General features: G+C 44.7%; 1 protein-coding gene across 2 annotated transcripts in view; it reads right to left on the reverse strand.

The window, feature by feature from the left end:
- Positions 1-27,185, reverse strand: part of SH3GL2 (SH3 domain containing GRB2 like 2, endophilin A1) — a 186,906-nt gene that overhangs the window by 134,378 nt on the left and 25,343 nt on the right. The window contains exon 1 of one of the 2 annotated variants that reach the window (XM_058672676.1): positions 8,710-8,745. The exons of the other annotated variant lie outside the window; for it this stretch is intronic. Within the exon in view, the coding sequence (XP_058528659.1) occupies positions 8,710-8,730 (21 nt within the window). The 5' untranslated portion in view covers positions 8,731-8,745. Of the gene's footprint in view, positions 1-8,709; positions 8,746-27,185 lie in introns of those variants that run through there. 2 annotated transcript variants of the gene reach the window in all.

Consider the following 27,185-nt stretch of genomic DNA (forward strand, 5'->3'; position numbering starts at 1 on the left):
CCCAGCCCAACTAATATGAACATCCAGTAGCAAGGAACTTCTCTTTCTCCAAGACACAGGCCATTTAGCTCCAGAGTTAGTCTTTGTATTCTCCATCTACAGGAAGGCAGAGGCCTTGGTTGGTGGATTTATATTGCAGTAAAACCAAGAAAAGGATGGTAAGACATCAGCAGGAATAGTTACAATGGGCGGTGCTCACCAAATACATTCTTTGTCATGGTGAACATGAAGACTGAAACAAAACAGGGTATCAGAACACTATGCTGTCAGTTTTATTTAGCAACACACTATGATATCAAGAACTTCATTCTTAAAATCCATTCTCCTTTCACCATCACACAAGACACTTAATGGTCAACTACAGTTTCCTGAACAAGACGAACCCAATTATTCAGCATCATAATCTTTCTCAAGAAAATGGAGAAGATGCTGTTGCTCATCTCTCATAAATTCATATATCCTAATCAAAAACATTATTTTTGGTAAAAAGAAAAAAGCTATATAGTCTATCCCTTTAGTCTGCTAAACCTGAATATTAACCCAAATAAAACCCAATTTTATAAACTATAATACTATAATAATTTTTTAAATTATACCATCCATTAAATTGAAATATACCTACTTTTTAAGTTTAGAACAAATTCAGTAATATTAAGAACTAACATTCTTTGCATATTTCCACAAACCATCCTGTGTACTCAAAATGGAACCACTGATACTTGTTCTATCCCACACATGGATTAGCAATTTTTACTGAATTAGATTACAAATTGGTATTGTATTCAAAATACAACTTGAATAATATCATTGCAATTTAAGACACTTTTAAAAAACCAAATCACACAAAGTCAGCATCAGACCTTGGATTTAAGGCTTGACAAGTGCAATCCTCTCATTTTACTGATGAGTCAACAGAGTTCAAGAGACAGGAGCGCCCTTCCCAAGGTCACACAAGCTATCTGCAACACAGTCAGGAACACACCCTGGCTCACTCTTGTGTAGGATCGACTCAATATTGTAACCTAAGAGGGAACTGAATAACCGCCTACAGAAAATGAATGATACAGCACAAACACCACCAGCAGCAGCTTTAGCAAATGTGAAGCTCCAGTTGGCCAAACTGGAAATACAAACAATTCATCTGAAATCCAAGAATCGTTCTACAGCAGTTCAAACCACAGAATATGTTTTTAGTAAGTGTAGCAAATGCGGTGAGGAGGTAAAGGTAAGCAGATGTGAAGAGAGGAAAATCATTTTTAAAGATATATGTAAATCTGTCAACTAATTCCATAATGTTATAAATTGTTACTGATGTTATGTCGGGATGATACTCTGCCGGCTCTACCTTCACCAGAGATGGTCTCCCCAAGAAGCTGTTGAACTTATCTGGACAATAAGATGCTGGACTTGATGCTTGGTAGATGCTTGCAATGAAAGAATCTCAACTGAATCTGAACTGTGGTAACGCAACAAGGTGGAGGAATCCACCGAGAGGGGAAAGGTTTGGGGAGGGGTGGGGGGAATCCCAGAACCTATGAAACTGCGTCACATAATGTAACGTAATCAATAAAAAAATATATATGTAAATCATTTATTTGAAAGTAGTTATATAGATTAAATCAACAAAATCTACAAAATCTGATAGAGGTCAGGAGAAGGAGAGTAAAACGGAAGGAGTAAAGAAGGAAAAAAAGAAGGGACAGATGGGGGTGAGGGAGACAGAGAATATTTTCTAACCACTGGTTTATTCTTTAAATGTCCCCAGTAGTCAAGGCTAAACCAACCAAAACCAGCAGGTGGGAACTGCATCCAGGTTCCCAAGAGGATGGCAGGGATCCAAGTACTCAGGCCATCATGAGCTGCTGGTCAGGAACATCAGCAGGAAGACGGATGACAAGTGGAGCACAGCCTGGACTTCAATCAGCACACTAGCGTGAGGTGTGAACATACTAAGCAGCACTAGAACGTGCACCATGCCTGCCCAGGACAATTTCAAAACAGGAGGGAGGGAGGGTAACTAAACTGATCTTTAAGTTGATTATCAATTTGGAAAATCTACAAAATGCAATTAGATCTGGAAGAAACCTCAAACATCAATTAGCAGTATAAAATATCACTTCGAAAAATGGAGACCCAGTAGAATAGAGAAATAAGTCATGTTATCAGCAACATCAACATTGCTTTGTGAAGGAGATTCTCCTGAGTTCTATGTGGATGGGGCTGGGTAGTAGTCATCTTCCTCTCACAAGGGTGAACTGCTAGAAGTCATCTACTCTTTTATTTCTTTAAAAGCAAGATGCAGAGGCTAATATTGTGTTGTAATAGATTAAGCTGCAGCCTGCAACACAGCACTCATTAGGGGACCAGACTGGATCCCAGTGCTCCACTTCACATGCAGCTCCCTGTCAAGGCTCCTGCGAAAGTAGCAAGAGATAGGCCAGATTCTTGAGCCATGTCACCCATGCCAGTTACCCAGATGAGGCTCTTGGCTCTTCCTTCAGCTTGACCCAACCCTGGCCAATGGAGCCATATGGGGTGTTGTCCAGCAGATAGAACATTGGAAGATCTCAATCTCAGTCTCTCTCTCTCTCTCTCTCCCTCTCTCTCTCTTTCAAATAAATCTTTTTAAAAATTAATTATCAAAGCTGAATTATATGGAGGAAATGTGAGAACAGCAAAGTTTATTATGTGTGCATCAACAGCTCTTAAGCATGCCTGTTTCCTGTTTTTACGCTGCCTTCATTTACAATTTCCAACAGTTCCTACCAGAAATTAATTCAATTCTCCCTCTCACCAACCACTCGAGTCACCACTATAAAACAGCTCAAAAGAAGAGTGCTGGCCCATGTGAGATACTCCTAATGTTATTGCAGAGTAAGCCCTTTGCTCTCTAATCTTTCTTCCCATCATTCAGATTGAATCCATACTGGAATATCAAGCTTCTAAAAATTACCTTAATTTTCTTATGTCTCTTAAGGGGCAGAAGGCACGACTAAAGAAAATTACCAATATATCAGCCTTTCTTTGCCTATAAAAAATCAGGCCAACAGCACTTCAGAACCTCTCTCTCTCCCACGCCTCCATCTGCCAAAATGGGATTCAGAAGTTCTTAAGGATGTTTTATTACATAACAACTTCAGGAAATATCTGAGTTCTAGTTTAACTGTTAAATTACTACTAATTTCTTTGATGACTGCATCTTTAGCACCCCACAGTCTTCAGCCCCACTAGTGTTAAATAACTATCACAGAGATGATCAAACAAGAAGTACAGGTGTTGGGTGTAACAATTAAGACACTTTCTGGGATAAGTGCATCCCATATCAGAGTGCCTGGGTTCATGTCCAATACTACTTCTGGTCCAGCTTCTGCTGATGCCCAATCTGCAAAGAAGCTGTTGACGGCTCAAATAAATTGGTCTGCCATGAGGGCGACCAGGATTCTGTGCCCCTGGCCTCTGTGTGATTCCATCCTGGCTATTGTCTGCATGTGGGAAATGAATCCACAATGGAAGATCTCTCTCAACAGACACCCCAGGCTTTCCCGATCAGTGCTTGCTGATAACCATCCTCACACTGAAACTCTGAGCATATGTTCTCCTGTGAGCCTTTCAGAGAGGAAGAAGTATGTTTCATTTTGCTGCACACAGAGCAGCATCCTGAAAATTCAATATATTCCATATACTCAGAAAGACTGCTTTGTAATGAAAGACTACTTTGTTGTGAAAGGTAATGTGTTAGGAATTTATAAATTAAAAAACCATAACTTCTAACATCTTTTTATCTACACTGTTCATTTGATAAATATTTCAGAAGCTTCATTAATAATGAACTGGTAATGGCACTTTATAGCTTTCTAATTAAATAGTACAAATCCATTCACTAGTGCACTGAGTTCTTTGCTCAAAAAATAATCACTAGACTTCAATTATTTGTTAAGTCCAAAATATGAACAAAGCCATAACCCAAATCCCCAAAGACCATAATCCTGATGCCAGTTTAAATTTGGGAATAATTTGGGAAGATGGCTCAAAATGAAGACTTTTATGTCTTATCCCAAGAGACTTAGCTCCAGTAAAATGAGGGGGCCAAGGCAGTGGCATAGCTAGCTAACCTTCAGCCTATAGCACCAGCATCCCATATGGGTTCAATTCACGTCCCAGCTGTTCTACTTCTGATCTAGCTCCCTACTTATGACACAGGAAATCAGCAGAAGATGGCTCAAGTACTTGGAATCCTGTACCCATGTGGGAGTCCCAGAAGAAGCTCCTGGCTCCTGGCTCCCAACTTTGGATCGGCTCAAGTTTGACTGTTAAGACCAAGTGGAGAGTGGACCAAAGAATGAAGCTCCCTTTTTCTGTCCGTGCTTTCTCTCTGTAAATCTGCCTTTCAAATAAAAAAAAAAATTGTAAAAAATTAATGGAATATGAACCAGATATCTGCTTTTTTCAATCAAGTAATTCCAAATGATTCTATTGGCAGGTGGCCTGGGAACTAACTATACTACCAACAGCAGGCTAAAGAAGTCAAAACCCATTTAGGAAGTAGAAGTCCAGGAAGAACCACATCCGCAGCATGAACAGGACTGCAGGACGTCAGCAGACTGAGACAGCCTTAAACAGGTGCAGCACAAGACAGGCCTCACAGCGATCACCCACGAGAAGTGAAATATGCATACATGGGAAAGGAAAATGCCCTCTGCATTTACAATGATCCTAGTGCCAGCACGGTGATATAGCAACTACGCTTGCAGAACCAGCACCCAATAAGGATGCCCGTTCATGTCCCAGCTGCTCCACTTCTGATCCAGCTCCCTGCCAACGGCCTGGAATAAGCAGCGGACAATGATCCATGTACTTGCGCCCTTGCCACCCCCACGGGAAACCCTGACCCAGCACTGGTTGCTGAAACTATCTATGGAGTGAACCAGAGGATGAAAGATTCCTCTCTCAATCTCTCTCACTCTAAATCTTTTAGAATCGTGATCCACTAAACATAACAGAGATGTAATATTCAATACCAAAATTCACTATTCTTTAAATCTCATTTTCCCCAGGCTATGAGAATCTAATAGACATACCACAGCTTCAAGGGAGAGAATCAGAAACATTGTATACCATCTCAATCATGAAACTACACAATCACTTTATTGGAATGAAAACAATGGAATTTTAGACATCACCCAGTTCCTTTAACAAGTGCATGATCTAAAGACCTTGTTTCTGGGCCAAATTGCACAGTTCATAAAATGTAGAGTAGAGAAAGAACCAGGTCTCCTGACTCCCAGCTGTCCAACCACCAAGCCACCACACAATCCTCTTACTCTAAATGTCAACCACCTAACTTGTCTCTAGATCCTCCAGGAAACCTTCCTGTGGCATGATGGAATGAAGGCATTAGGGAGAAAAAGGTAGTCTGGTTTTCTGGGAATTACAACGTGGGCTTTTACAGTTGGTGCCGTACACCACCATATGCTGTGCTAGGGTGAGTGTGACGTCTAAAAATACTGAAGCTTCTCTGATGAACCTGGATCTAAGATCAATTCTGAGCAGGTAACCTGTATAAAACCGTGTTTCACATGACAGATTGATAAAAGGGTAGCTGGAAGGACTTCACTCATCAATAGTTACTGACTGATATGTAATTCTCCCTTGAGCTAGACAAAATTCAATCCATTACTTTTACCTTGAAATTAAAGCTACACATTTAAATATATATGCATATGCATATATTTTAAATAAAAAGCCCCAAGCCAACTCTTGAAGAGACCTGCAACATATATACGTGGTTATTCTATCATTTCTCCCCTGAAGATCTTTATTTAGGGGGCCCAGCACCATGGCCTAGCAGCTAAAGTTCTAGCTTTGAACGCGCCAGAATCCCATATGGGTGCCGGTTCTAATCCCAGCAGCCCCAATTCCCATCCAGTTTCCTGTTTGTGGCCTGGGAAAACAGTGGATGACGGCACAAAGTCTTGGGACCCTGCACCTGCATGGGAGACCTGGAAGAGGATCTAGGCTCCTGGCTTCGGATCGGCTCAGCACCAGCCATTGTGGTCACTCAGGGAGTGAATCATCGGACAGAAGATATTTCTCTCTCTTCTCCTCCTCCTCTCTGTATATATCCAACTTCCCAATAAAAACGCAAATATTTTTTTAAAAAGATGTTTACATAGGTCAAAATATTTTAAGTCACCAAACTTCAATGCTTCTCACTAGATGGGACCCAGAGCCATACATGTTATACAAATATGCATCCATCCCAAGACAGAATTCTCTGGCATCTCCAGAGCCAGAGATGCATTTTTTTGAAGTGTGGTGCTGCATTTGAGAAACAGACTGATGCTCCTCCTCCACTTCCAGCAAGAGAAAAGAAGCTGTTTAGACTGGGCCATGTGAGGAGGGAAGTGGGTCGGAGGGGCCGGGAGAGGAGTCCCACACTCCCTCAGGGCCCACGTGTCCACAGCAGTGCTGATGGGCTGCTCCAGTCCAGCTCCTGTCAAAGAGAGCCGTTACCTTGAATGAGAGGATCATGTTCTACAGGAGAAATTGAGTCTCTTGGGCAGGTAAGTAATGTCACCCTGTTGACGCAGTCACATCCCAGATATACAGAGATTTGGGCTCTGTAACTGTCAAAGCAACATCACTTGCTCTGGCCAAACAGAACTCAGAACTCAAATCTCTGCATGCATTTTCACTACCACCCCATACCAAAGCCAGAGACCGTAAGAAATGTGAAATAAGACAATGAAGTGCAGCAGTGGGGAGGCTAAAGCCACATCTTTCCAGATCACTGCAACAGTGAAAATCAACAGCCTCCATCCCCTCACATGCTGGTCTGTGTACTAAGAGCCACTGGCTACTCTGCATGCCAGGTGCCTCTTCTCCAAGGCCATCTGGAGCCTGGGCCCTAGGAGGCTGACCTGGTTTTGATCCTGCATGAACACAGTGATCACAGAGGAATGCAGGGGCAGGGCTGGATACACACACTTTCTCCTAATGCCATCAGAACACAGCCTGCAGTCTATATTTTGAATAGATGACATTCATTATGCTAGGTATGATTTCTACTCTCAGAACTAGAAATGAAACAGCATCTGCATGTTAAACATCGTGTAATCATGATTAATTATTATTTCTAGTTTTAAGAGGTGGCGGTGGAGGAGAGATGGGGTCTGCTTGCTAACATTTCCAAGACCTGCTTTCTCTGGCTGAGTCACTCACCAGAGGTGAGAAGGCCACAGGTGCTGGCCCTCACTCTGAGACAGAGCTTTTGGTGGGGTTAAAAATGAAGAACTTGGTCAATGGTTACAGATGGCATGTCTTCTGAGAGCTCTGCTATAAGTTCTCAATGAGCCACTGATTCTGTCTCCACTAAGAAGGGGAACGGAAGACAGCCCCGGGAAGACTTAGGGCTCGTGGGATGAACAGGGAACAGGAGAGGAGGATGTGTCCGTGGTGGGCGCCTAAGAAAATGACAGCTGATGTTTTTGTTTCTGGCATGTGCTGAAAGAACACTGGCTTTGGAGACCACCTGGTTTCACTGATAGTTTCAGTTCTTCTGGTTTACACATCTGATTTCATCTTGGCCACCTACATCACAGGACAATCAATGCAAATCACATGAAGAGAGGGACATGTAGTACTTAATCCAACACTGGACAATCAGCGAAGGTTACAGAATGTCACTTGACTCAGAGTCTGCTGGGAAAGGAGCGGACACAGCTCCCGGAGGGTCAGTCCCTCAGTCATGCAGCAGCGACAGACTATTTGCAAATCCTCCTTTCGCTTCTCTTCCACAAGTTAAGGAGCTCGGAATTGTAAGAATGGTGCGGGCAGCAAAACCAGTCCTCCAAAGAATGGAAAGAAGATAAACTAGAGGTTATGCCTCGGAGAAGGGCAGATGCCTGTGCGAACCTACAGAAGGCAGTGGGGAAAAACAAAGATGGATGCAGACATGCAACATTACATCTAATTTCAGAGAAGCATCCAGTCCCCAACAACCACTGAATTCTCTGAATTACTGGTAAAACCTAGCTGGTATGAGTCTTAAAATTCTGCACTTGCCATTGCCTTATTCTTTGGGGGAAAAATACATGAAATCATTACCATCATGTGAAAAACCAAAGGGCGTGAAGATCTTAACCAAATAAAAACAGAAATGAAGCAGAAAATAAAAGAGAACACAGCACAATAAAGTCCTCTCTGAAGCCACACCACAGGCTTGATGCGACCTGAAGAAGCAGTAGCTGTATCATTCTCTAACCTCAGACCATCCCCATCATTGCACTCCTGTCAGTGCCAAACCTGGCCTCAGGCCGGACCCATGTGGAAACACAAACACAGGCCGAGATTACCTTGACATATGGATGCAATGAAAGGAACTGTTGCCAGGTAGAGGTCAGAAGCTATCCCAGACCTGCACCTGCTGAGGCATACAAACACCAGCTCCCACAGGCACCATCTGCCAATTTCCAATGGCCAGGACCTCCTTCTGAGAGGCAAAAGCAGAGAACCATGAGGAAATTCCCCCACCTTCACAAGACTGCCCATCCGCTCAAATAAAGAAGAGCAGCTGGGGGAGTCCGATGAAAGGACAAGGAAGAGAAACGGCTTTTCCGTTCTACTTCTGAACAGCCACAAGCAGTGAGCCTGATGCCTTGGCACGGTTTTCTCTAATTGCTTTGGGTGACCCTCAGGTTTAGAACACACCTCCTGTGACAGGTTCCTCATCAGATGAAATTACTTCAGCCTCTCTTTCAAATTGAAAATACGCACCTTTAATATATGAAGCCTCACACGGAAGCTTGAGTAAGAAGGAAGAAACGCAGGTGGGTATTCAGCAGAGCAGGTAAGCTGCAGTCTGGATGCCTGTTCATCTGTTAAAGTGCCTAGAACTGAGTCCCAGTTCTACTACCAACTCCAGCTTCCTGCTAATGCACATTACCGAAGGCAGCAGATGATGGTTCCAGTATTAAGGTCTCTACTATCCACATGCAAGACCCATATGCAGTCCCTGGTCTGTCCTGGCTTCAGCTTGGCCAAGCCGCATGAATTATGAGCATATGGGGAGTGAATTTAATAAATAAAAAACCTGTATATCTGTACCCCTGTGTCTCTTCCTGCCTCTCTCTCCCTGCCTTTCAAAGAGACAAGGAAATAAATATTAAGGTATCTAGTGTTAAAGGGCCATGATACACTTGTGTATCCTCATAATAGTTCACAAAACTATACTCTGCTTATGTGTGGATTGGAACAGGGGAGTTGATAAAGCAAATATAGCTATATTTAGCAACAGCACAAGCAGGGGAAATTGTATGCAGGTGTTTCTAATACTTTTTTTCTGTGATTTTCAAATTAATTTCAAGTAAAAACATGTATTATGGGCCCAGCACAGTAGTCTACTGGCTAAGGTCCTGACTTGGAATGCACCAGGATCCGATATGGGCACCGGTTATAATCCCAGCCGCCCTGCTTCCCATCCAGCTTCCTGCTTGCGGCCTGGGAAAGCAGTAGATGATGGCCCAAAGCCTTGGGACCCTACACCCATGTGAGAGACCTGGCAGAGTTTCCGGGCTCCTAGCTTCGGACTGACTCAGCTCCAGCTGTTGTGATCGCTTGGGAAGTGAATCAATGGATGGAAGATCTTCCTCTCTACATATATGACTTTCAATTAAAAATAAAATAAATCTTAAAAAAAACATGCATTGTGCCCTCCCTCTAATGGCATTCTCCTGAACTGCGAGGCCTCAGCATCAACAGCACCAAGCCTCACTGATCTGACTTTCTGACGTCTCCTTCACAGGCAACTCATCCATCCGTCCCACAAACCAGTGCTTTCTCAGTTTACACACTACCTTACCTACAATCTGTTCACACAGGTGGTCTGAACTACTGTTGTACCACCTTGCCCCTAAAAATCCAAACTTCCAACAATTCTACTCACTGGACTGTCCTCCTAGATGCCTAGAGGTTCTTCAAACAAAAGCAAAGCAGACTCAAGACAACGCTTCTAGATCTGAGGACAAGCAGGCAAGGCCGGGGGCCCAATTAACAATCATGAGGACATTTCCCTACCCTCACCAGATGGCCCATCGCTTCAGGTAAGGAGAGACCCATTTCCTACCCTTCAACTTCACCAGTAAAGAGCCCACTCAGGTAGAAGGGAATGGAAGGGAAACAGAAAAGAACCAACGATTTATTTCACACTCCAAAGCACCCACACTGAAAGAAAATTGGTGCTTTCAAAAAAACAAGACAAAGTTATGAACTGTGAAAAGAAAAGCGATAGTGACATTCTACTGTTTCAAGTACAGTTTTTGCTCTCACAAACTGCACAAACGGATGTCACAGTTTAAGGTCTCTATTTGCATGCTTCCAGCACATATCCTGCTGACTGAATGACCATCTGGTAAGGCTCAGGATCCATTAGTCTACACTTATTCAACCTGCTACTCACTTCCTCAGTCTGCAGTACAGTAACTGCAGACCATTAGAGCCCACCTTCTCAGGGAATAAGACAGGCTCAGGTTTATACCAGAAAGCCACTGTGGCAGACTGGGTAAAGCCATCACCTGCAATGCCCACATCCCATGTGATCACCGCGTGTGTCCTGATGCTCCACTTTTGATCCAGCTCCCTACTCATGGACCTGGAAAGAGCAAAAGCTGATGGTGCAAGTGCCTGGGCCCCTGCAACCCACCTGGGAGACCTGGATGGAGCTCCTGCCTCCTGCCTGGTCTAGGAATGACCGCTACAGTAATCTGGGGAATAAAGATAGAAGATTCTCTGTTCCTCCCTCTTGGTTAAAAAAAAAAAAAAAAAAAAAAAAAATCTTCTTTTAAAAATGTTTGGCAATGTATTTAAAAGCTGTAAAACTTTCTCAGGAATTTCATCTTGTAAACATTGAAGGGGAACCATTTTCAGATACCACAGAAATTTGGTAATTTTCAAAATTTTAGATGACCCAACTGTTTTTTACACATTTGTTTAAGTGAAAGAGTGACAAGGGGATAGAGGCATCTTCCATCCTCTGGCTCACCCCCCAAATACATATAACAGCTAAAGCTCAGGCGGGTTTGAGCCAGGAGCCAGGAACTCCCTCCAGGTTCCCCTAGAACATAAAAAAGGCCGAAGCGCAGCTGCCATCACCTGGAGCCTTCCCATTAACATGAAACTGGATCAGAAGTACGGAGCAGTCAGAACACAGGAAGCACATGATGCTGGGCCCTCAGCAGGAGCCTGCCCCACTCTCCCAGTGTCCACCCCTATCATTCATGATGCCGGGGCCCAATGTCCACCACTAAAGTACCAACTATTTTGAAGCAATGCAGTTCTGGCCCTCTCCATCTTCAGGTGCTTCCTACCTAATACAGCTGAGTGTTCACTCCTAAGTATGCACTGAATGGCTATATTAAGTATAGAGTCATCCTTTGCCATCAGATTCCAGGCAGAGGGCACCCTACCACCAGATCTGGATTGTGTCCCAGCTCACTCTTCACATCTGTATGAAATGCAACCTCAGTGTCATGGATTAGAGCCTTAACAGCATGGATTAACCCCAAAAGAAAATGGCTGAACTTGATTTTTTAAAAAATCAATTGCATGGGCCTGGCACAGTAGCTTAGTGGCTAAAGTCCTCACCTTGCACGTGCTGCGATGCCATATGGATATCAGTTCTAATCCCGGCAGCCCTGCTTCCCATCCAGCTCCCTGCTTGCGGCCTGAGAGTGTAATTGAGGATGGCCCAAGGCCTTGTGACCCTGCACCCACATGGGAGACCCAGAAGAAGCTCCTGGCTCCTGACTTCAGATCAGCTCAGCTCCTGCCACTGCGGCCCCTAGGGGAGTGAATCAGACGGAAGATCTTCCTCTCTGTCTCTACTCCTCTATGCATATCTGACTTCCAACAACAACAACAGAATCTTTTTTAAAAAGCAACTACACCAACTATTCTGAGTGCTTTTTTCCCCTGTGAACTTTTAATACATCATTTTAGTTTCCTAGCCAATGGTAAAACCATACCCGATGTCCAGCCATCTGCTCCATCTTCGCAGAAAGCATCAAGTTATAGAATCAGAAACCAGGGAAGAGCTACCACCACTCCATGCTGATGAACATGAAGAGCCGGCAGCAGATCATCTGGCCCATTTCGCAGCATTTATGAAACCACCACACAAAGTTGCAACCTCTAAGTGATTTTCCCTAAAATACCCTCTAAAGAAATAATAATCACAGATGAAGTTAAACACTTACACATAAACACATTCACGTCAGTATCATGTGAAAACTAGGAAGCCACCTACATGACCAATAATGCTGGCTGCCTCTCAGCAAGGACACCAGCCGGGGGGAGACGAGACAGCAACGCCTGACCTCTACTATGCGGATCATGTTATTCATTCAGAAAAACAACTAAACTTAAAAATAAGTACATGAACTAATCACCAATCACTTTGGAATAAACATCTAATATGCATTCCTCTAGCAGAACAGCTGACTCTGTTAGGGAAGCAGAAAAAATGGCAGGGTTCCGCAGGGTGATGCCTTCTTCATCTTTAATAAAGGAGAAAATACATTTTCGCAAAGCAGCAGCCAGGTTTTAGTCTCTTTCGGGATTTTATCAAGATGTGCAATCTACTGAGGGGCCCAGCTCTGACACAAGCACTCCACAGTCAGACTATGGAACCTGCAATTCTCCATGGTTGGGGTTCTGAGTCCAGCAATTCAGTTGGGGGGATCCCCATAGAAACTTCATCTGAGGTGATCCCAGACCTGATTCTTGTGTGTGCTTGCCAAGTGACTTAGAAGGAGCAGTGGAAACATATTCTGGTGCACATGGAGGATATGGCAATACATTGGAGTCTGCAGAGGACACCTGGTACCACAACAGAGGACGGAGGAAAGAACAAATTGATCAACTACCCCAGCCAAGTGTTGGCAATGAATAAATGGGCAAATGGAGACTCCAAGGTGGACTATGTCAACCAGTGGATTCTGGAGAGATTTCATCATGCTTGGAGTGGCAAGATCAGCAGTAATTCGGAACTGTTGAATTATCAAAACCTCATGAGCAGGACCGTCGGAGCATCCCCACATCGGGGACCCTGGGGGTGGTACTGGGGGGGCTGCCCTCTATCCCAGGGTGCAGAGGCATTTGGGAGGCTGAGTGTGACTTCTCTCACTGTCTCCCCACTTGCCCCAGACACAGGAATAAAAAAGAGAATGTGGAAATGGTGATCTCACCCACCCTCCTGTAACCCTAATCAACTATGTAAAAATCATCAAAAATAAAAATAATTAATAATTTTTTAAATATGTGCAACCTGACTCTTCCCTTTATCATTTGTATCCTCCTCCAGGGTCCAGAGCCTCAGGCTTCCTTCTCCCTTCTCTACCATTTCACATATAAAATGTAAACACCATCCTCATAGGAGCGTGCATGCAGGTGCGCACACACACACACACAGAATTTTTCATTAGTTCAGTGCATGCAGAGATGCAGAGTCAGTTTTGGCAGATCTCTTCTTGTTGATTCCAGTTTTCAAAAGTTTCACTACAGCCAATTAGCTCGAGTTTTGAAATCATGTATAGCACATTTCCCACCCCCCCCGGAAGGAACAGCAGCTACTGACTTCCTGGAAAAGGTGCCACTGACTCAAGGTGCCTGTCACATAGTCATCCTATCAGGCCTGCCAGCACTGTGCTACTGTAACAAACATTCAAACTCCCTAGCTCATCTTCACTCCAGGGACCTAAGTACTTCAGTCACTGGGGGATACAGACATTACAGACACACACAGAAGCTTGCTGCACTATACAGGCCGTACAACACAGTGCTCAAACAGCACCCCAATACACAAAAGGCTCCCAATGTCAGCTGCCTGTCCCTTCTCTTCAAAGTTGCCCTATTCTAGAAAACAGCACGCCTGTCCCAATTCCAGTGGCTCTACAGCTACTGACACAGATTCTCAGTGGGCCAGCCCATCCTGTGCCCTGAAATCCAGCCAAGTCAATTTCCTTGACAGAAGGGTACACTCCAATCTTTTCCTTTTCATCCCACAGTGCGATCTGGCTAATCCAGTCATGTTAATTTCTAGGTCTCAAGGCGGGCAAGGATTTCTATGTCTTCAGAAGCCACACATTTTCAGCATCACACACAGACACACACACACACACTCAAACGCAGGTTCCCTAAAACTGAAAAGATTGATGAAAGGCGTTTTGCCCAGAGCCTTCTCACATAGAGCCAAATAACTCAGACACACAAGTGTAAAGGCTGCACAAAGCCTTTTAGAAAGTGCCCGCACAGGAGCGCCAGCAGCGGCGTCACTCATTTGACTGGCCAGAAAGCCTGCCAGGGAAGGCGTCGGTAATTCAGCGGCCTCGGGATGTGCCCAGCCAGGGAGGAGGGCAGAGGAAAAGGCACCGCTTTTGTGTTGCTGCTGCCAAACCAAGGATTTCCAAAGGCCTGAGCTGCAGCATCACAGCAGTATGGCGCCAAAAGGGCTTCTGTGCAGGTGGGATAAGGTCTGCTGCCCACTGCTTTCTCACCCCCTACATTATATACATCAGGCCAGTGTAAGGCCCAGGGGAAAAAAAAAAACAAGATTTCCCTCCAATCAGTCAGGATTTTAAAGATCTAACATAAAGTGAATTTATTCTTTGACTCATTAACAATTCAGAGCTGCACAGACAGAGCAACGGAGAAACTGCTATCTTACTCTGGGGCGCTTAAAATCACCAGTGTGAACTGCAGTGAACAGACTGCTTGGGGGAGGGACAGGCGTGTGGTTTCCTGCCAAAAATACAGCCACTGTTGTTATTTATCACAACACAATATTTTTTTGCCATTTTAATTGTCAACAACATCAGCTGGCTATGTTGTAAAAGGCAGCACAGTTTTCAGCAGAGCCTGGCCAGTGTAGCACGGGTCTTATCACAGAAGTGGTCAAAAACTGAGTGAGTGACAAGGGGCTAGAACAGAAGCACAGTGGGCTGGGCTGCAGCTTGAGACGCATGCGTGCTATACCAGAACACCCTTGCCACTCCATTTTTGATCAAGCTCTCTGCTAACGTGCCAGAGAGAACAGCAGCCCGAAGGCCCAAATGCATGGGCCACCACTGGAGACATGGATGGAGTTCTGGGCTTCTTGCTTCAGCCTGGCTCAGCCCCAGCTACTGCAGCCATTTAGGGAGTAAACCAGTGGATGGAAGGATGAAGATCTGTCTATCTGTGTGTGTGTCTGTGTCCCACCATGTAGTCACTCCACCTTTTAAATTAACTCATAACAAGAAAATTAAGCAACCAAAATTTCACTAATATAAAATACTACGATTTTATTTCTTCAACTGGATGCAACTAATAGGGTTCCTATTCCTTCACTGCCACACAGTTCCCTGACCAAGTGGTATTAGAAAAGCAGGGGCAGCATAGCAACTTGCCCTTGTTGAACATCATTACACGGTAGAAATGTAAGTAAAATGGCAGAACAAGAAATGAAGCATGGACATGTCCAACAGCACGGATGGAAGCATTACACTAAGTGAGAGATGGAGACACAGAAGACCATGTGGCATTCGGTTTTTGCTCATTTAAGAACTTTCCAGTACAGACAAGTCTCATTCATAGATGTAGAAGTGTGGCAGAGCCAATCAGGGGTTCAATGTCCTTCCGGTGGGATAAAAGCAAATCACCACCAATGGTTATGAGTAGTTTTTTCCAAGTAAGGAAACCTTTGTAAAATTGACTGGTGATGCCTGTGCAATTCTTTGAGTGTACTTAGGATTATTCGACGGTTTACTGAAAAAGGCACACTGTCAATAGGTGGGCTGGACAACTGTGAACTGTATTTAACAGAACTCATTTTTGTAAGTGACAGTAAGAATGCAACTCTCACACAGCCGTGCAAACCAATCAACCGCATCATCTTCATCACACATCCTCCCTGACATTCCTTCCACACCTGACCCTCAATTACTGGATCTTTTAAAATCTCTAGATTTTAGACCAAATTTACCATGCCTAAATATCATCTGTGGGCTTTATCAAGATGGAGATTATGTTTCCCTAAGTCTGAAGCAAGGCCTGAGAGTCTGCATGTTTAGTGTACTTAAGAGCGCACTGAACTGACAGGGCCCAGCACAGCAGCCTAGTAGCTAAAGCCCTCACCTTGCACAAACCAGGATCCCATATGGGTGCCGATTCTAATCCTGGCTGCTCCACATCCCATACTGCTCCCTACTTGTGGCCTAAGAAAACAGTAGGGGATGGCACAAATCCTTGGAACCCTGCACCTGCATGGGAGACCTGGAAGAAGCTCCTGGCTTCTGACTAGGACTGGCTCAGCTCCAGCTGTTGCAGTCACTTGGGGAGTAAATAATTGAACAGAAGATCTACCTCTCTCCATCTCTCCTCTTCTCTGTATATCTGACTTTCCAATAAAAATAAATCTTTAAAAAAGCAGTGGGCTGTGACAGCCCAGACAAAAAGGCTATGCATGTATATGGACAGACTCCATATCCCAAGTACTAAGCACTGACCAGAGCTACTACACAAAATGCCACCAGAAGCCACATCTGGGAGCACTGCTGCAAAGGGTTCCACCTCTCTCTTCCTTAAACAAGAAAGGAGATGGAGAGGTAATGCCACCACTGAAGCGAACAGCCAGCTGTCCCCAGACGCAGGCAGCCCACAGCCTTGTCTTCCCACCAGCTCCTGCTGAGGGTGTTTCTACCAGCCACCTGCACCCTCTGACATCTCATCTGTACAAGTGGACCCCATACTATCAGCTACTGACTATACAAATGGGCAAAGGATGAGGGCTGTGAAAGGGAATTATATAAACTAAGCACTACGGCATGATCAGAGAAGAATACTGATAGAGGCAAGATGTCATTACAATTCCCCCACTGCATCCCCAAAATATATACGCAAAGCTGGGCAGACTCCGGGGGCCAGCAGTCCCTGAAGCCTGTCTCTACAGCACTGACGGTGGAAGTCAAGGCCATAACCACCGCATACCGCACCCTGAGCAAGGCCAGTTCCAACAGGAAGAAGGCTGGAGTGGCCTGAGTTAGCCAGACACACTTTAAGAGGAGGTAAAGACTTTAGTCCATGTCTTAGAAATCCACCCTTTCCTTGTGAGGACTCCAGTGGAGAGCACGAACCTGGTACCGGACAGCTGTGCTTACCAGTCAGAGTCTCAGATACCCATAGGTTCCTCACTAAATCCACACACATCTCAAACACAGCCGCACAACTAGGTGAAATTCAAGGTCTGTGATAAAGCTGTGATAAAGCTGTAGCCCAGGAACCAAAGGCAATAAAGCTCTAAATGAATTTCCCTTAGTACCAAATCACAGTGCCCTGCAGCCAAAAGAAAACTGATTTCATTGCAGTCTCTGAATGAAACCAACCAAAAGCAAAAATGAGAAAATTCAAAATGTCCAGTGTGTACCCAAACATACCAAATTTAAATCAGTCCCGGGAGTTACCTTCGTATTCATGAAATCATCGTACCTGTGAAGTCATTCTCTTCAAACAGCTTTAAAAATATTGGAAAAAAATTAAATTCTCATTCACTTATGTATTATATGACAATCCTGAAATGAGATGGAGTTATTCACTCTCCATTTTCCTTTATCAAAATACCTGTTAGACTTCATGAAGTAAAAAAGACTGATAAAGGGTATTTCGTATTTTAAAGAGGATTACTATGATGACTATTCTATGAACATTCAAAAATTAAAGTTCTCTGTATCTTTAATGAAATGAAATTTGTCATGACAACTCTTACAGAAACAGGAAAAAAAATCCAGCTCTAATTACCTAATTTCCAAAAACAGAATGAAGAACACTTTGGTTAAAAAGAAACGAGAGCCTTATTTAATGACCTCTCACTAACAAGTTGTCTTTCATCAGAGAGTAATTTCTTAACTATATTAACTTCAGTGTATGGAGCCTCCAACATACAGAATGAGATAATTAACTTCAAGATATTCATAAGAGAAGGCCTCAGTTTGAAGAGATTTTGCTCTATTTTTTACTACAATTCTATGAGTTTACAAAACATAAAAGATAACTTAAGATTTTCTACCACAGGCTTTCGGCACAGGGATTAATGCACCATATGGCCTAGCCGAATAGCGTATCAGAGTGGTTGGGTTCAAGCCCTGGCTTCACTTCTAATTCTAGTTTTAAAACTAATGTGAACCCCAATCGGCAGCGGCTGATGCCTCAAATAGTTGCATTCCTGGCACTCACATGGGAGATCTCAAACGAGTTTCCAGCTCCTAGCCAGCAGGGGTGTTTGGAGAATAAACAGCCAGATGGCAGATCTCTCTTTTTCTCTCTCATATATACTTTTGTAAATTTTTTTATTGGAAAGTCAGATTTACAGAGAGAAAGATATCCCATCTGCTGGTTTACTCCCCAAGTGGCCACAATAGCTGGGGATGATCTGAAACCAGGACCCAGGAGCTTCTACCAGGTCTCCGATGTGGGTGCAGGGTCCCCAGGCTTTGGGCTGTCATCCACTGCTTTCCCAGGCCACAAGCAGGGAGCTGGATGGGAAGTGGAACAGCTGGGACAAGAACCCGCGTTCATATGGGATCCTGGTGTGTGCAAGGTGAGGACTTTAGCCACTAGGGGTCCTGCACTGGGCCCCAAATAAACTGTTTTGTTTAATTTTAATGAGTGTGTTGTGGAAGGAAGGATGAAAAGGATGGAAAGATGGAAGGAAAGGAAGGGAGGGAGGGAGGGAAGCGAGGGATGAAAGGATGGAAGGATGGATACAGAAGATTTCCTGTGCTTTAGAATACCTTTGCTTTCCACTAACCAGCCACCAGGCTGAGATTCTAACAGTTGCAGGGTCTCCCCAAGGCTGTGAGTTCACTGCAGTTCATTGACAAAGTCATGGTAGCTATTCAAATGTGTCAACCACTTCAACCCACCTAACAGGCAGATGTCAGCTTCTCCTGGCCTCACTTGACTAGCGGTAAACTCCTTGGCAATAGAAACTGCTCTCCAATGCCCTTACCCCAAAGCAGGTGCCTGTGAGACAGAATATATGCACACAAAACACAGAGTGAATCAGAGCCCATTGCACCAATCATCAGAAAGCTCATTTGTTGTCATTTCCTTAAAGACTGGATTGAAGTGAGAAACAAAAGAAACCATCATTTACTATTTACCATACACTTCTGTGTGCATTTTTGATGTCTAACCTTCGAAACACCCTCAGAAAATTGAATTTAGAAACTAACATACAACTGCACAGCTAGAATGTCTAGGGGTCTTCTGTCACGTCAGACTTATGGAGTTAAAACTGTATGCAAATACCATGTCAATTAATTCCATAACGTTATAAATTGTTACTGATGTAATGTCAGGGCTTTTAATTGAACAGGATGATACTCTGCCGGCTCTACCTTCACCAGAGATGGTCTCCCCAAGAAACCGTTGAACTTATCTGGACAATAAGATGCTGGACTTTATGCTTGGTAGATGCTTGCAATGAACTGAATCTGAACTGTGGTAATGCAACAAGGTGGAGGAATCCACCGCGGGGGGAAAGGTTTGGGGAGGGTTTGGGGAGGGGTGGGGGGAATCCCAATGCCTATTAAACTGTGTCACATAATGCAATGTAATCAATTAAAAATACCTGTATGCAGCTGCAAATATAATATACCCATTACCATCAGGAAAAAATCTATTTCAATAATGGTACAAAGAGCTCTGCTGCCCCTTACATGGCAAATCTCTGAGTAGTACACCTCCATTGTAATACCTGAATAGTTCACCTTCATAACAAGTATCTTTGTTGGTGGACACTCACATGCTTGCAGCCCTCAGAATCACAGCAACAGGCCCAATAACAGCACAGGTGTGGTACACCTTGCAATGGCTCCCAAGAGTGCCCCCACCCACCCCCTCATTATCCTTAGGCATTACAGAATGCTAAGCTACCACTTAGCTGTAGCCTAGTAATGTCACCTATACATTTTTTAGAGAACAGTGTTTGCCTATGTTTCCAATATTACTCCCAAAACTTTTATCAAATGCAGCGGTTGCACATCAGGGAGTCACAGCTGTGATATGATCCAGAGATATATTTTTATGACCCTCAGATGCTGCCTAGGCCTGCAGTAAAGTTCAATTGCAGTAGGCTCAGCTTTCCCCCGGCTAGAACTGCAAAGGGGCAGCCTGACTGCAGCGCTCCAGGTCACTGCACCTGGTAGGCCTCACTAATCTACGTGCCTGATGTATGCAGGCATTGGATCCGCATCATCTGTACCTGTCCGTGTTTCATGGCTTCAGAGATTGGGACTCAAAAAGTGCCCAATGAACCTGCTTAAACATCAGTCAGAGCAGTCTGAGAAGAAAAGTCCTCTTCATTCCCAACCTGTTTACAAAATCCTCAGAAGAAAAAACATATGTACTTCTTTCTTAACTACTTGCTGCTGGAGCTGTACAGCTATGATGAGCAGAGTCCAAACTCTGATTTCTCTTACGAATTCTGATCTTGAACAGACCACAATGTCTCTGCACTTCCATCTCCTCCACTGTGAATGGGGCTGCCAAGCATTAACTACCACAGTGGCTTTCAGTGTTACTCTATATTCAGTGCCAACACTGGATGGCATCACTACAACTTGCTAAATGAACCCTTCTGAGAGCCCGGGCCCTGGTCAGTAGAACTGTGTCCCCAAGGAAGCCCCAGTGGTGTGCAGAAGTGACAGATGCTGGGATCACTCTAGAACAGAAAATTTGCTGACTACCTATGGATTTAGAGGGTCTCTTGCATCTCCAAGGACTAAAAAGTAGTGCTTTACCCACAAATGTTTCTTCCCAGCTCTAGGAAACTGTCTAAGTTGCCTTGTACCTAGGCAAGCGTTACACTACTGGGAAAAAAGCACCAGTAGCTGGCAGGTATTCTGGGTCTGGTTAATGTCAAACCTGTGTTAACTGAACCAGTATACGAGTATCACTGCATTTAAAAAAAAAAAAAAAAAGATATGTGGGAAGGCAGGGAACGCTGGGCCAAGCTGGGACACACCCCACCAGACCCTCAGTATGGGAACTATAGACACGTGGGGAAGGGGATATGGGGATGTACTGGAGTGGGGAGCAGCTGAGGGCTTGCTTGACAAAGAAGGAGTGACTTCTGGGTTTTTCCACAGACCAGTCCACTGCACCTGCAGGTAGGAGAGGGAGCTGAGATGAAGTGGTTCGGCAGGGTTGGGGGAGGGGACTGCAGGGCATGTCTGGGTCAGGCCAAGGCATGGGAGACCTGGGCTAGGCTAAGTAGTCTCGCCTGCTGGCACATGCAAACGCTGGGGCAGAAGGGCATGTGTGGCTGGGATAGGCTGCAGTACCTGCACACAAGTGTTGGAGCACAGAGTAGTCAGACTGGGCTGCAGCACGCACCAGAATGCAGGAGAACCATATCTGGGGGCAGGTTCCCTAGGACACTTGTGGGCTAACTTCTGTGGGACTGTAGCACCGACCGGTTTATAAGGAGAGCTGGGGATGGTGATGAGCTGAGCCCAGTCTGGCCCACCCCCAGACCCAGATCTCATGTGACTCTGCAGGTGCCACTGCCTGGTCTGACCTGTCGCACACCCATTCTGGCTTTCACAAGCACTAATAGGTGCTTAGCCCAGTCTAGCCCCAACCCATAGAATGCCAATGGATATTATAGCCTTGCCCAGCCACGTATGCCCACAGCCCTAGCTCCCACATTTACCAGTGGGAGCTGCAGCCCAGAAGGGGAGTCTCCAGAGCTCCCCTACTAGATCCATTGCCAGCCCAGGTCCTGTGTGTGCTAGTAAGTGCCTCAACCCAAGCTGGCACGGCCTCACTCGCAGTCTCAACTCTAGCTGGTGGCTGTAGTACCCTCAGAGATAGCTGGATGGGTGCAGGCCAATCAGACTAGGCTACCATACCTGCCAGTGAGTGCCAGGACTGTTGGCTGGCTATGTCAGTCTGGGCAGTAGCACACAAGTACACATGAGATCCATTGCTGGAGAAAGCCTGGTAGGAGAACTTGGGAAACTTCCTGCTAGGCTACAGCTCCTACAGGTGAGCGCAAGAACGAGGGATGGAAGCAGGCCAGACCAGGCTGTGCTGCAGCACCCATTAGCATATGTATGAGCTGGGTCTGATGGCAGGCCAGGCAGGGTCAGTCCACAGCACATACTGGCACATGTCGGAGCCAGAATGGGGTGTGGGCCAGGCTGGGTTAGACCATAACACTTGCCAGTTCACATGAGGATTGAGGATGACAGTGAGCCAGCATGGCTAGGTTGTTACACCCACAACCAGGAGCTGAACTCACGGAGAGCTTGGCTGAATCAGGCCTCAGTAACTGCTTCCAAATGCCAAGAGTGAGGATGAGCCATCTGAGAACAGGGTGCAGCACCTGTTGGCACTCGCAAGACACATGGCTGGAAGCAGGCCTACTAGGGGAGCCTCCAGGATTCCACTGCTGGGTTGCTGCTTCCACAGGTAAGCATGCGAGCTAGAACTAGGGGCAGACCAGGCTGGGCAAAACTGTCACTCCCACTGGCATTAAACAGCAGAAATGGGCATGGGCCAGCCTGGCTAGGCTGCAGCACCAGCTATGCCAGGACTGGGAATGAATCCTGTCAGGCTGGACCACAGAACCCCCTGGCAGGTACAAGATTCAGGGCTGGAAATAAGCATGGAAGGGGAACTGTGAATACTCCCCTGCTAGGCTGTACCTACCACTGGTGAGTATGAGATCCAAGGCTGGGGGTAGGCCAGGCTGGACAGGCTGTAGCACCTGTCGGCATACTAAAGGTTTGAGTCTTGGGGTGGGGCGTGCCGAGTTAAACCACAGCACCCATGGGTGTGCACAAGAGCTGGAAGAAATAGGTGCTGGACTAGACTAGGCCAAAGCAGAGGCAAACATGCATAAACACTGAGGCTGGGGGTGGGCCTGGAAGAAGTTATTGGGAGTCACCTTGACTAGGCTGCGGCACCAGCTGGTATTTGTGATGACTGGTTCTGTGGCGGGCTTGCTGGTTTGGGCCACTGTATCAGTGAGTTCATGTGAGAGATGGGGCTGGGTCAGAAATAACCAGAAAACTGGATCCACCAGTATGTGTGTTGGCTAGTACAGTTGACAGACCATACCTGACCCTGCACTGGTTGGTACACATAAGAGTAAGGTCTGAGGTCACCCCCAAGCAATATTTCTTGGAGGACTCAATAATGACTCAGAACTCGTCCACCCCGGAAAGTCACAGGATGTGTGGTCCTACTTTGGGCTGTATGTGTCGGGACTGGGCCTCCTTGGTTGTTGCTGCCTCGACAGTGGACAGCAACGTGTACATAGACCAGATATACATGGGGACATGACAGCCGACTTGTCAAAGGATGGAAAGCAGATTTTATGTAAAATGAATCCAGTAAGTAATGTTATCTGTTTGTGAAAGCGTAGAATCACCCAGCTCAACAGTCTTCAAAAAGTCATGAAGGGTGTTGCTGGGTCTCCTAGAGTGACAAACATCTAAAATTTGCAGGGTAGGAAGTAGGTTTGTGGCTGCGGCATGATGTTTGTTTTACAAAATAAAGTCTTGGAGAAAAGAAAGAAAGAAAAAGACAGAAAGAAAGACAGAAAGAAAGGAAGGAAGGAGAAAAGGAAGGAAGGAAAGCAGAGCAGGTTGAATAGTTGGCCAAACTTTGCAATATATCCCTGGGTCTACGGATACAATAACATGAACTTTGTCAACCCACAAACCTTGGAAAGATTTTCTCAACCCTGGAATAATGAAACAAACTACCTCTCAGAACTATCAAAACTACACAAGTAATATTGAAGCATTCTTCTCCACAGCAGAGCCTCTAAGGCGTTGTCAAATGACCATCTTCCACCCCTGGGTGCTGATGCAATTTGGCAGCAAGAAGCAGCCCCCTCCCCTGAAGACACAAGAGGGAAAAAATAAGCTGAAATATTTGTCCCACACACCTTCCTCATAACTGAACTTTCCCTCCCTAATCAGAGGCCCACATGGGCGTGCATCCCTCCCAACTATGTAAATAATAAAAAGAAAATTAAAAAGTTTTAAAAAGCAAAAAATGCTTTTAGATATTATAAATTAAGAGCAATGCAGCCACCTCCACCGAATACTTACCTATATTCACTAGAACTAAAGGGAATAGAATAACATTCCACTGGAATGTTATTAGAAATACTTCATGCTTTCTTCCTACCTAATTTCAGGCTCAAATGCAGTTAACAACTTTGCTTTGTGCCTTTAGAAAGCATTCATTTGCTTTCTTGAAACGTCTGAGTGAGCAGAGACAGCAAAAGTGCATGGAAACACTGCCAGCTCCAACTGCGCGCTCTGCTCCCAACAGCACTCTGCCTACAGAATGTCTAAGCTGCTCAAGGCATCATGAGGCCTCATTCGTCAACGAACTGTCACTTCAATTGAGAAAATGCGTGTCAAAAGCAAAACACTTGTTTCTCTCAACCTATGGGGTAAGAAAGAACCTAGTCTGTTCTCTTTAGTCAAACATGGTTTCAATTTCTTTCATTAACAAGTTTCTACAGTAAGATTTAATGACAAACAGGGTTGTTTAGGAATTCCAAATTCATAAAAACAACTTGATTCCTAACTAATTTTTTCAGTGCACATATTTCCACAAAACAGCTCCCCAAGGATTGCACTTTAATTAAAAAAGCTGAACTAATGGGAAAAAACATTCAATTTATTCAAAGTAATAAAATATTCCATACCACCACATGACTAGTATTGAGCACACTAATTTGGGACATAAAACGCATCTGTAAATCATGACATGAACTATATTTAATTCATTAGTCTGAATGATCAGTTTGATATGTTCAACATTTCATAGAATTTTTGTCATTCAAGTTCAACCTCGACAATTCTATATGAAACAAACACAATCTTTCACACACACACACAGCTAGTTCTTAGTCATTTAGCCATTCAAAATGTGAACAAGAAAAAACTGCACATGCTATATACAATATAAATAAACTCATATATACATTTACAATGTAAATAATGAGCATCTAAAATATAATTTGAAAAAATCTTTATTATGATATATTCTAATAGCCGCTAACACATCACTGTAAAAAACCTATCACAAATGAGTCCCTTCTGTACATACACAAACTCTCCCTTTGCAACTAGATGAGGGAAAGACAGCTATCAACGGATTACATTAACCTCAGACCAAGTAAAACCTCTGTCCCCTGGTCTGCCTTGTAACACAGGCAGTGTCAGCATCAACAATAAACAGCCAACATTCCTGTTGCTTGGGGTGTGAAAATACACAATGCTAGGCGCCTTATCTGGGTTCTGTCAGAGAATTCTCCTAACACCCTCATGGGATAGTCATCTTATTCCCATTTTACAGAGGCAGAATCAAATCATAGAGACATCAACCATTTGTGCAAACTTGTTAAGTAGCAGTATAAAAAGAGGGCCAGGCAGTATTCTTACTGAGCTCTCTACAGTCCTGACACAAAACCAGGTGAGGATGCAGTCAGAGGACCACAGCCAATGAAAAGGGCAAATCGCCTGGCTTCTGAGATTCACTTTTCTCTCCTACCCGTCAGAGCATAGAGCAGCTGACAAAAAAAATGTCCCTTCCATTCAACAGTTTTTGCAATTACTACAGGAGACCAGACAACCCACTTCTTACTATGGCCAGAGGACCAACTGTAAGTGTGCCTTTCAGTGGCATAAAGCTCACCCAGTGCTTACATCTTCCAATCTAGAACTCTTCACCTCCACCTACTCAAACTCAGTCTCAGAAAAACAACAACGCCCTGGACTTAAAGCTGTCACTCCACTTCCTAGCTCTGTGGATTTCACTGATCCAATCACCCAGCTGGTCAATCACACCGTATTTGTCTCTTCATCACTGGTGCATTTAACCTTGCATAATGGCCTCACAGTCTAACCATGCTGCAGCAGCTGACAGGATGCCCTTCCTTTTCAAGCCTGAGTAATATTCCCTATGTGTGTATATTACATCCATTTAACCCATCTCCTCCTCACACCTTGGGCTGCTTCCATCTTTTCCAAATTGCCAATAACGCTGCTTTCCACTGAGGTGTACAAATGATTATTTTTTTCTACTGAGGCAAGTGGCTTTAACTTACGCTCCAAAATGAATAGATGAGAACACAAACTCACTGATAACCTAAACGAAGCCAGCCTCTCTAAGCACAGGCCTGGAGACAGCGGCACGGACTCAGGAGCAGCCTCCTGGCACAAGCCCCACAGCACTGCTCAGTTAGCAGGTCCAGCCTCCCCAGGCAAGCGTGGCTCTCTGCCCACTGCTGGAGAATAAAATAAAATCCACTACTTGAAAAAAAATAATCTCTAAAGTAGTACCACAATGGAGGAGATTTAGATGCACTTTGCAGGGGATTTAAGGTAGACTTTTCTTGACAGCATATCAATTTTTAGAATAATTCTGGGATTTCTTCTAACCATCCTGTACTTAGGTTCAAATCTTGGGAGGCGATGGGGGGAAGAAATTCTTCAGTAATAGGAGGCTCTTATTATTCTTATCCACACAACTTTTTTTTTTTCTTCATTTAGATGCGTTGCTTCCTTTTTCCCCCACCCAGTTTTCCCCCAAAATAGAATAAAAAATGAAACCGTGACAATCAACAGCCATGTGAGCATTTGTTGACAATCCTTCACAGATTGATGAAGTTATTTTCACATTGCTAGGTCTATCCAGGACCAGCAATCACTCCTTCCTTACACAAGGGTGCAGGGCCCATCTAGAAGGCACGGTTTATTGTGAAAGTTTCAAACCTGACATGCTCCTAGCGGTAGGAATGCACAGTAACGTGGCTGGAGGCCTGGTCGTTGGAATGCACCACAAAACTCTAAGACAAAGAGAGGCAAACGTCTCAAAATGTTTTGGTTTAAATGTATGCAACCAGGCCGAGCACGGTGGTCTAGCGGCTAAAGTCCTCGCCTTGAACGTGCTGGGATCCCATATGAGCACCAGTTCTAATCCCTGCAGCTCCACATCCCATCCAGCTCCCTGCTTGCGGCCTGGGAAAGCAGTAGAGGATGGCCCAAAGTTTTGGGACCCTGCCCCCGTGTGGGAGACCTGGAGGAAGCTCCAGGATCCTGGCTTCGGATCAGCTCACCAAA

The sequence above is a fragment of the Ochotona princeps genome, chromosome 14 (assembly GCF_030435755.1).
Source record: "Ochotona princeps isolate mOchPri1 chromosome 14, mOchPri1.hap1, whole genome shotgun sequence".
In the NCBI taxonomy this organism is placed as follows: domain Eukaryota; kingdom Metazoa; phylum Chordata; class Mammalia; order Lagomorpha; family Ochotonidae; genus Ochotona; species Ochotona princeps.